This window comes from Cebus imitator, unplaced genomic scaffold (genome assembly GCF_001604975.1).
Source record: "Cebus imitator isolate Cc_AM_T3 unplaced genomic scaffold, Cebus_imitator-1.0 Scaffold0, whole genome shotgun sequence".
Lineage (NCBI taxonomy): Eukaryota > Metazoa > Chordata > Mammalia > Primates > Cebidae > Cebus > Cebus imitator.
The window spans coordinates 9653697-9665456 of NW_016107315.1; the positions used below are offsets into that span (position 1 = coordinate 9653697).

The 11760-nt window shown below is 38.1% G+C and overlaps 1 protein-coding gene across 3 annotated transcripts in view; it reads right to left on the reverse strand.

Annotated features, from left to right (window-relative positions):
* Window positions 1-11760, reverse strand: part of TCAIM (T cell activation inhibitor, mitochondrial) — a 62142-nt gene that overhangs the window by 42532 nt on the left and 7850 nt on the right. For all 3 annotated transcript variants that reach the window (XM_017522361.2, XM_017522351.1, XM_037733151.1), the window contains exons 2-4: window positions 7854-7926; window positions 4603-4738; window positions 629-782 (exon numbers count right to left, since the gene is read on the reverse strand). In XM_017522361.2, the coding sequence (XP_017377850.1) occupies window positions 629-782; window positions 4603-4738; window positions 7854-7882 (319 nt within the window). In that variant the 5' untranslated portion in view covers window positions 7883-7926. The remainder of the gene's footprint in view (window positions 1-628; window positions 783-4602; window positions 4739-7853; window positions 7927-11760) is intronic.

Below are 11760 nucleotides of genomic sequence, written 5' to 3' on the forward strand. Positions count from 1 at the left end.
ATATATATATATATATATATAAAATTATTTCCTCAAGGATCATCAAAAGCATGTATAATTAGAGAAATGATAGGCCTTTAGTGATCTTTACCTCAATATTTGTCCTTAATTTTAAATACGGGAAAGTAGTGACAAAAGGTAGTGAAAAAAAGGTTGTCTGCTAAGATCAAATGGATTTTAGAAGTAGGTTGAAGTTAAAAGACCTGGGTTCAAGACCTATATTCTTTCTCTCTGGTCTTGGGAAAGGCACTGAGCAAAACTAAGTTACAATTGGGTAAATACTGTCAGTCTCAGAGTATTTGGAGGACTAAATAAGCGAACGCCAGCTACAGTTTTTAGAAATATATATTGTTATGGACATGTTTAACACTTAAAGTAACACTGAACTGGGAAAGGGAAAAATAGGAACACTTCAGTTTTACACACAAAAAAGTTTAAACATGGAAAAAAATCGTTGGTTCAAACATAATATAGCTAGGAATAGAATCTAATTCTAAGAAAACAATCGATTAAATGCTATTATTTTTCTGACTAAAGTTTTGATCCAAAGGCATTCTGACAACGTCAAAATTAATGAATACATTTAACATGAAGCTTGCAAGAGACACAGCAGAAATAAAAAACGTACCAGAAGTACTAAAAGGTTCCTGGCCATCAGAGGAACTCTGGTCTGTTTCTCTTACATAAAATGTAAGCTGAGTTGGTTTCAAAGACTTGAAGCCTGGTTTCTGGAGGTTTTCTAAGTAGACACTTAACCTCTTAAGAGAATTTTCATTGACTTCCTGAAAAAAAATCATTAAGAGCATTTACACACAAAATAGAACAAGAAAATATCATAAATTATATCTATCTGACCTTTTAAATACATTATTGAGTATTAAATAATTTAGTATTTCAAAATGTTGGGATTTCATAGCTCTTTGGGAAAAGATAAAATTGGATCTACATCTCACAACATGTAATAGAATGAACTCCATATGGATAAGATGTAAAAAGATGTAACCACGTAATAGAAGAAAACATGGTTGAATTCCTTTATAATCTTAATTTAGAAAATGCCAATGATTAAATATCCCAAAGTAATAAATGTTTGTTTAATTTATTATAATATGATGTTCTTAGCCGTATGAGTCCCGTAGGCAAGTGTGGTACATTTATTGCCAGTGTAAGACTAAATCATCATCATTATTTTTTGATAAATATTTCTATTTTTGCTAAAATGCAACAAAAGAAGGCTAAATGTGGTGGTTCATGTCTATAATCCCAGAACTCTTTGGGAGGCTGACGTGGGCAGATCGCCTGAACTCTGGATTCTGAGAACATCCCGGGCAACATGGTGAAACTCCAACTCTACAAAAAATACAAAAATTAGTTGGGCATGGTGACATGTGCTTGTAGTCCCAGCTACTCAGGAGGCTGAGGTAGGAGGATCACTTGAACCCAGGAGTTCGAAGCTGCAATGAGCCCCTTGATTGTGACACTGCACTCCCCACCTGAGTGACAGAGCAAGGCTCTGTCTCCAAAAAAAATGAAATAAATAAATAATGATTATGTATAGGAAGTGAATAGGAATTGGGTAAAGGAAACAGGAATATAGGAGCACCTTCTCATTAAACTTGGTATTTAGTTTGAATTTTTTTTTCTTTGAAACCTACAAATGTTTTGCAGATTTTTAAATTAAATCAAAGAGGATTTAAAAAGACAAAAACCCTGTGCATCACTGTGAAACCCTGGACTTTTGAGTCCGATGCTATGAACAGATGGGACTTTAAGCCAGTCTTCCTTAGAAAAGGGCAAGGGTATTATTCTCTAATAGTGAGAAGACTGAATTGAACATGTGGTGACAAGAAGGGTGAAAGGCCTTCATGGAGCTTCAGTTTAGTGAGGGGAGAAAAATAAACAACAAACCTAAAAAACAAGGAAATAGGGTACATGGAAAGGAAAAAAAAAAAAACCAAAAAACAGAAGTACTGCAGGGTAAAGAGGAGGGGGAACGCCAGAGAAGGAAAGTAGAGATCGAAATTTAAAATAGGGTAGTTGGCCGGGCGTGGTGGCTCATGCCTGTAATCCCAGCACTTTGGGAGGCTGAGATGGGCGGATCACAAGGTCAAGAGATCGAGATCATCTTGGCTAACATGGTGAAACCCCGTCTCTACTAAAATACAAAAATTAGCTGGGTGTGGTGGTGCGTGCCTGTAGTTCCAGCTACTAGGGAGGCTGAGGCAGAAGAATTGCTTGAACCAGGGAGGCGGAGGTTGCAGTGAGCTAAGATCACGCCACTGCACTCCGGCCTGGCACCTGGCGACAGAGTGAAACTCTGTCTCAAAAAAATAAAAATAAAATAAAATAGGGTAGTTTAAACAAAACAAAACAAACACAAGTAAAGTGGGATAGTCTGGGAGAGCCTCACTGAAAGGTGACACTTCAGTGAGAAAGTAAAGGACAAGCCATATCTGGGATATCTGGGAAAAGGATGCTCCAAGCAGAGGGAGCAGCTAGGGCAAAGGCTTAACACAGAGGAGGAGTCAATAAATACAAGTTTAAAGAGAACATGAAAATGTAAACTTAGCAGAACCATTAAGCCCTAGGCACATTGTGTCAGAGGTCCCCAAAACCACTCTCAGTTTCAATGATTTACTAGAAGGATTCACAGAACTCAGACAAGCTGTTTTACTTACCGTTATGGTTTATTACAACAAAAGAATGCAGATTAAAATGAACAAAGAGAAAAGGTATAGAGAGCAGAATCAGGTGAGACAGGTGCAAGCTTCTAGTTGTCACTTCATGGTGGAGTTTTATACACCGTGCTTAATCCCCCCAGCAAAGGTGTGTGTCCAACCAGGCAATTTCATCCAAGTCTGGATGTTCAGAATTTTACTCGGGGTTAGTAAGGTAAGCATTTAGTGCTTACGTAACTCACTTTAGCTATTCAGTCTCAGCTTGCCAAATCCCCCAGGTCAAAAGAATACAGTGCAGCCCAGGGCCTTAGACACAGGAAAACAGGTATTCATTATAAATCACATTGTTAGCATAAACTATCTGGCATGGCCCAAGGCCTCAGGCAAGCAGAAACAGTCCTATCAGGTAGGACATTCCAAGGACTCAGAGCTCATCTCCCAGGGGCCAGTCAAAGGTTAGCACTGAGGTCAGACCTTTCTTTAGAATGTGCAAGGTTTAAGCAATCCAAGCTCGCTGAGTTAACCCTTTACCACATATATAAGGTTTTGTTGTTTGTTTTTTAAATTTAAGAGATGATGTCTCATTATTGCCCAGGCTCGAATTCCTGGGCTCAAGTAATCCACTTGCCTCAGTGTCCCTAGTAGCTGGGACTACAGGTGTGCCATCATGTCCTGCTGCATATAGAAGTCTTAATTTTAAAAAATGCATTGGTAGAAGAACATTAAAGTATTACTAAGCTTGATTTTTCCATACATGTTGAATATTAACATGTCAAATTATTAATGCATCCCCAAGGTAATGAGTATTTTTCAATTGATTCAAGTTATTGATTACTTAGAAAAGTTCTGACTTTGAGTAACCAACATATGTATCAAATATCATAATCAGAATATTTTCCTAGAAGCAAAAAAGCAAAATAGATTTATTTTCCATTGCAAGTAGAAAAATATAACAATGTTCTAATTTTCAAGATTTTAAGTTAGTTTTCATATTAAACTAGATACCAGTGTTAATGAAAATAAAAGGAACCAATGAAGTAATTCCAAAGCACATGGCTTTGTAATATATAGTAGTCCCTTGGTATCCATGGGAGATTGGTTCCAGGACCTCCTGTGGACACCAAAATCCACAAATGCTCAAGTGTCTCATATAAAATAGGGTAGTATTTGCAAATAACCTATGTATATCCTCCCATATACTTCAAATCATTTCTAGATTACTTATAATACCTGAAATAATGTAAGTGCTATGGAAGTAGTTGTTATCCTGTGTTGTTCGGAGAATAATGACAAGAAGGAAAAGTCTGTTCATGTGTAGTACAGACGTATTTTTTTTTCCCCTAATATTTTCAGCCTGAGGTTGGTTAAATCCATGGATGCAAAACCCATGGATATGAAGGGCTGACTGTATTTTCTAATGTTAAAATATATTGACTGTTTTAACTACATCTACCATAAGTCATTTTTCATTTATTTGTAATACTGGAGCACACGTTAACTGATGTTATAGGGAAGTGGTCCAGCAGCATGCATCATAAGGAAAAATCACTAGGGCACTGAAAACTCTTCCATGTATTATCCTTTAAAAAAAAAAAAAAGAGAGATTGATCATGATAACAGAGGTCTCAGGTTTTCTTTCAAACCCTCAACTGTATTTCAAAAATTGGTACCAAAAACATGATTACTAGTACTCCAAAGAGCTTAAATGACAGCTTTATTGCCTGCACAAAACAATGACAGCTTTCACAAAAAAAGCTATATTTTCAATTTTCAGTATCTACATTTCAAATTAGTTCAAAGCATTGATCGTATCACCACAACAGAACAATCCAAATTTATAAAACTCTATGTATTCTACTGTATCAAAGGTAAATAAACTAAACAGAAATGTACACTAATGGTTAAAAAATAAATAGATGTTTACCCTTTCTATGGGGTGCTGTCCAAAGAAATCTGGATGTACTGCAAAATAGAAAGGCCTCAAGGCATTGACCGCTTCAGCTCCTGATAAAGCTCTTGAATAGGGAAACCAGTGTGGAAATATCTTCTCTAGACATAACCTTTTAAAAAGATGCGGATTGGTTATTCATTGAGGCACTCATATACACACAAATCCTCCATGTATAAAGTCAGAATAAAACTAAAAAGTACTATGCACAGCAGAAACAAGATAGATTTTTTGTCGTTTTCTGAAATCTATTAGTTTTACACGTGGTGAGTGCCACATGGTTTCTAAAACCATGGTTATAAATTTTTCTGGTGGAATATGAGAAATATTAAATCTTCCCCTCAATACTCCACTTTGAAATTCAGCTAACTTCATTGCAAATAACCATTTTCTTTATAATTTTCTTATTCAGATAAAAAAACTTAATATCGAACAGTGTATTCCTTTCCTTTCCCCATTCCTTTCTTTTTCTTTCCTTTCTGTTTCTTCCTTTATCTCTCCCTTTCTCCCTCCCCTCCTCCCTCTTTCCCTCCCTCCAACCTCTCTCCCCCTTTCTGTCTTCTGTCTCCTTCCTCCTTCTTCCTTCCTTCCCTCCCTCACTCCCTCCCCTTCTTCTCCTTCTTCTTCTCCTTCTTCTCTTCCTCCTCCTCTTCCTCTTCTTCTTCTTCTTCTCTCTCCCTCTCTCCCCCTCCCTCCCTCCCTCCCTCCCTCTCTCCCTCTCTCTCTCCCTCTCTCTCTCTCTCTTTCTTTCTGACAGAGTCTTGCTTGTCACCTAGGTAGCGGTGCGATCAGGGATCGCTGCAGCCTTGACCTCTGGGGCTCAAGTGATCCATCCACCTAACCTTCAAGCAGCTGGGACTACAGATGCATGCCACCACACCCAATTAGTTTTTTTGCTGATCTCAAACTGCTGGCCTCAAGGAGTCCTCCCGCCTTACCCTCCAAAAGCAATGGGATTACAGTCATAAGCCACCATGCCTGTCTCAATTTTTTTCTTTCTAGCAGCAAACATTTTGATAATTATTATACTTCAAAAGAGACACAGATGTCTATTAGTTCATTCCCTCATTATTAGCACACTAAAATTATACTAGTTGGATAACTTGATATTCTTTTTTTTTTCAGATAGAGTCTCACTCTGTCGCCCAGGCTAGAGTGCAATGGTGTGATCTCAGCTCACTGCAACCTCTGCCTCCTGGGTTCAAGCAATTCTCCTGCCTCAGACTCCTGAGTAGCTGGGATTACAGGCATGTACCACCATGCCTGGCTAATTTTTTTTATTTTTAGTAGAGATGGGTTTCACCATGGTCTGGTGAAACTCGAACTCCTGACCTCATGATCTGCCTGTCTCGGACTCCGAAAGTGCTGGGATTACAGGCATGAGCCACTGTGCCCAGCCTATTTGCAGTTTTTTGAAAGCAGTTCCACAACACCTATTTTAAAACGTTGTAATTTACCTTTTCCATCCTAAGCTTCATTTCTTTTTTGACACAGAATCTCACTCTGTCGCCCAGGCTGGAGTGCAGTGGCCTCCAGATCTCGGCTAAACCTCCGCCCCCTTCGTTCAAGCAATTCTCCTGCCTCACCCTCAGAAGTAGCTGGGATTACAGGTGTGTGTCACCAGGCTCGGTTAATTGTATTTTTAGTAGAGATGGGGTTTTGCCATGTTGGCCCGACTGTTCTTGAACTCCTGACCTTAGAAGATCTGCCCGCCTCCCAAAGTGCTGGGATTATAGGCATGAGCCACTGCACCTGGTCCAACCAAAGCTTTTTATAATGAAGTCTCTAGACATTGCACATGCTTTTGTTCTCATACATGAGGTGTGCCAAGTGTTTAGAAAAGTTTTATATTTTTAAAATCGTAAAGATTGTGGAATCATTCCTGGTGATTTTTACACAATCTGGAGAACCACCAACCTATTTTCAGATTATCTTTCGTTTTCCCCATACATGTGAACCTTTTATAAAGTCAGTATATGGATTTGTACATGAAGGAATGAAACAGGAGTTTAAAATAAAGGAAACAATCTGCCAAGATTAATAAATATTAGCTAGTCTAAGTAAACCACAGTGGCAACTCCGCTTATCCCGCTGAGCTTCTGTTCTCATTTCCCAATATCTGACATATACTTAGCTCTCCTGCCAGCTGCTCAAATTTTACATATCTAAAAAAAAGAAGTACAGGTCATTATTATCTTTCTAAACTCAGCCTGGTTACAGAAGGCCAGGGAGCAGTTAACAACTCAATCCAGGATTATCTTATTTTTGTTGTTGTGGTACCACCTTTCTCAATGTGGCAAAGCACAAAACCCAGATTAGTTCACTACCCTCATTTGCTTTCAGTTAGTACAATCTTCTCACTTTACAATGTTCAATGAAATAATTCCTTCTTTCTACTTTCTCTATCAATTATTATCACTATAAAACTGGACAGTACAGTCTCATAATTAGTCTACTCTGCTGTCCCTTTCTCTGACCATATTGGGTATCACCAACAGATTAACTTTCCTAAAATCCCACCATCACTGTACTCCTTACTCAAATAGCTTTGGTGGTACCCTAATTCCTGCAGAATAAATCCACTCCTTAGTCTAGTATTTGAAGCCCTCTTTGATTGTTTCCCCATCAATCTTTCCAACTTGATCTCTAATTAAGGATTTGATTGGATTCTATAAGGAGTATTTCCTTATAGAAACCCTCAGTTCCAGCTCCCAAGAATCTTCCTCATTCTTCTCTTTTTGTCCTACATAATTTCTAAGCCCTAATGCACCCTCCCTGACCTGCATTTTTACCTATGTAAACTGTACTGTCACTGAACAATTAACTGCACACCTCCATGTGCCAGGAGGCATTGTACCTATTCCCCAGAACCTTTCCCTTTGTATTCTCATTAGTCGCCCCCTTTTAAACTCTAAAGAAAAGAAACTGTGTGCCCGAGTGAACTGAAACGTAAGACCAAAAAATGAATTGTGTTAAGAGGAAACTTGATCTGTTTTTAGGCTTTTCACACCTAACTATTCTGAAAGACAGTATTATTTTTACCTTCTACTCTGAACGTACTCTTGGAGGACCTGTCTGCTCACGTAAATTTTCTTTCCTTTTTTGTTTTAGCTTCTGACCATAATATAACTTCAGAATTAGAAAAATAATAACACACTGAAATTAACCAAATGCATAACAGACCTCCCCCCACCAACACTAATTACAGATTGGACCATGATGCTTACCTCCTCATAGGTCTCAGGTGGCAAAACATTTCTGGATATATATGGACGTCAACTTCCAGGCATCCATTAATTGCTTAAAAGTTAAGCAGATACCACAAATGAACAAGTGGAATTTGAAATGTAAAACACATTATGATTTATATTATCACCCCAAAATATGAAATACTTTGTTATTAATCTTATAAAACATGTATAAGATCTAGATAAGGAAAACTACAAAACTCAGATGAAGGAAATAGGAAGGCTAAATAAATGCAGAGATACTCCATGTTCACAGATAGGAAGACTCAATATTGTCAAGATGTCATTCTTCCCAACTTGATCGATAGATTCAATGAAATTCCAATTAAAATCCCAGCAATTTAATTTGTGGATATGCAAATGGATTCTAAAGTTTATAAGGAGAGGCAAAAGACCCAGAGAGTAGCCAACTTAATAAGGAAGGAGAACAAAGGTGGGAAAACTGACACTACTTTATTTCAAGACTTACTCTAAAACTAGAGTAATCAAGACAGTGTGGTGTTAGTGAAAGAATGAATAGATCCATAGAACAGAAAAGAGAGCCCAGAAATAAATTCATACAAATAAAGTCAACTAATCTTTGGCAAAGGAACAAAGGTAATCCAGTGGAGCAAAGAGAATTTGTTCAATAAATGACACTAAAACAACTGGACAACCACATGCAAAAAACTTAACCTGGACACAGACCTTATAATTTTCACAAAAATGAGCTCAAAATGGATCATAGACCTAAATACAAAATGCTATAAAATTCCTAGAAGATAACAAAAGAGAAAATCTAGATGACCTTGGGGAAAGAGATGACTATTTGGATATAACACCAAAGGCACTATCCAGCTTAAGTAATAAGCTGGACTTCGTTAAAACTGAAAACTTCTGCTCTGTGAAACACAATGTCAGGAGAATAAGACAAGCTGCACACTTGAAGAAAATATTTGCAAAAGACACATCTGAAAACCAACTGTTAACCAAAGTATACGAAGAACTTCTAAAGCTTAACAATGAGAAAACAAGGAACCCAATTAAAAATGGTCAAAAAACCTTAACACTTTGACATACAGATGGCAAATAAGCATATGAAATGCAGTTTAATATCATGTATCATCAGACAATTGCAAATTAAAACAACAATGAGATGCCACTGCACATCTATTAGAATGGCCAAAATCCAAAACACTGACAACACCACCTGCTGGTAAGGATGTACAGCCACAGCAACTCTCATTCACTGCTAGTGGAAAGTGGGCAGTTTCTTATGAAAGTAAACATACTATTAACAATACTCTCCAGCAATAGTAGTCCTTCGTAATTTACAAAACAAACTGAAAACAATGTCTACACAAAAACCTGTGTATAGGTGTTTATAGAAGCTTTATTTATAACTGCTAAAACTTGGAAGCAACCAAGATGTCCTTTAATTAAGTAAATGGATAAACTGTGGTACATCCAGACAACTGAATATTATTCAGGATTAAGAAAAAAGTCCGGGAGGAAACTTAACTGCATACTACTAAGTTAAAGAAGTTGGCTGGGCACAGTGGCTCATATCTGTAATCCTAGCACTTTGGGAGGCCGAGGTCGGGGGATCACCTGAGGTCAGGAGTTCGAGAACAGTCTGGCCAACGTGGTAAAACCTTGTTTCTACTAAAAATATAAAAATTAGCCGAGTATGGTGGTGGGCGCCTGTAATCCCAGCTACTAGCGAGGCTAAGGCAGGAGAACTGCTTGAACCCAGGAGGCAGAGGTTGCAGTGAGCTGAGATCATGCCACTGCACTCCAGTTTGGGCAACATGAGCAAAAACTCCATCTCAAAAAAAAAAAAAAAAAAAAAAAAAAAGAAGTCAATCTGAAAAGAGTGCATTCTCTATGATTCCAAGCATATGAACTAAGCAGTCTGGGGAAAGGCAAAAAGTCTGAAGACAGTATAAAAAGATCTGTGGTTGCCACGGGTTAATCAGTAGGGAGGGAGGAACAGGGAGAGAGCAGAGGATTTTTAGGGCAGTGAAACGATTCTGTATGAATACTACAATGGTGGAAGCATCATTTGCCAACATTTGTCAAAATCCTTAGAATGCACACCAAGTGAATCCTAATGTAAAGCATGGATTTTGGGTGATAAGGATATGCCAATGTAGATTGACTGTAATAAATATACCATTTTGGTGTGGATGCTGATAGTGAGGGAGGTTATGCGTCAGCAGGGATGGGAGTATATGAAACCCTCTTTACTTTCTGCTTAATTTTGCTGTGAACCTAAAATTGCTCTGAAAATTAAAGTCTATTTTTAAAACGAGCTATAGAGATAAAAGTGGGGGAAAGGATTTGTATCATATGAACTTTTCCAACTTTTCTAGCAAGGCACTGGAGTATACTGTGGTCTATCAACTGACCAAGTGATTTTTAAATCCTATGAGCAGTACCTTATTAAAGTCTTGCAAGCCCATTTTATTCACATAACCACCAGGTAAAAAATTATTTTCTCCCCTATGTAATTGAGCTCTGAGCTTTTTCCGTTATCCATTATTCCATTCTTGTAGAGATCTGTTGAGCAGCACATTCTCATCAAAAAAATTACCACATGGCTAAAGTCCTTTTCTGTAACATCTTAAGCACCGTGTGTGTGTGTGTGTGTGTGTGTGTGTGTGTGTGTGTGTGTGGCAGCCAATATATGTGAAAACAAAGTAACCTAATGAAACGTAATTGTCATTAATAGAATGAGAGAAAATTTGAAAGGAAAAATCAGAAACATCTTTTTAAAAAGTACATTCTCAAACAAAAACAGATACTTCATTTCTAGGTTGAATGATGTGGCAAAAGTTTCTGAGATACAGAATGTGTTTATAGATATCCACTTAAATATTTAAAAGGTGGCCCAGGTGCAATGGCTCACACCTGTAATCCCAGCACTTTGGGAGGCTGAGGCAGGAGGATCACCTGAGGTCAGGGGTTTGAGACTAGCCTGGCACACACAGCAAAACCCCGTCTCTACTAAAAATATAAAAATTAGCCAGGTGTGGCGGCAGAAGCCTGTAATCCAAGCTACTTGGGAGGCTGAGGCAGCAGAATCGCTTGAACCCAGAGGCAGAGGTTGCAGAGAGCCACGATCACACCACTGCACTCCAGCCTGAACAACAGAGCAAGACTGTCTCAAAAATAAAAAAAAAATAAAATAAATATTAAAAAGGTGATTTTATTTAACCATGCACATTGATATTTTGTTTGAGACAAATACACAGATAACAAAACACTTCTACCACTTCAAAGAGTTCTAAGATCAAATGGAGATACAATGAGGATAAAAAATAAAAAACCATTTGGGGCCAGGCACAGTGACTCATGCCTATAATCCCAGCACTTTGGGAGGCCAAGGCAGGCAGATGACCTGAGATCAGGAGTTTGAGACCAGACTGGCCAACATGGAGAAACCCCGTCTCTACCAAAAACACAAAAATTAGCTGGCCATGGTGGTGTGCGCCTGTAGTCCCAGCTCCTTGGGAGGCTGAGGCAGGAGAATTGCCTGAACCCAGGAGGCGGAGGTTGCGGTGAGCCGAGATCATACCATTGCACTCCAGCCTGGGCGACAGAGTGAGATTCTGTCTCAAAAAACAAAACAAAACAAAACAAAATTTGGACTATTTGAAGTTTCAATGTTACCTGTGAGGAACTGAATTCTCACCAAACTTCATCATAAGGTAATCAAAATAATCTAGATTTAGTTAAGATAGCACAAGTGCAAGCCCTCAAGCTTGCAAAGAAAAAAAAGACTAGAAAAATATGCAATCTATAACAATGGCTATCTCTAGGTGGTAGGATATTAAATGTTTAATTTTGTTTCTTATTTCCTAGATTATTTACAACAAACACGTGAAATATATTCTTTTTTTTT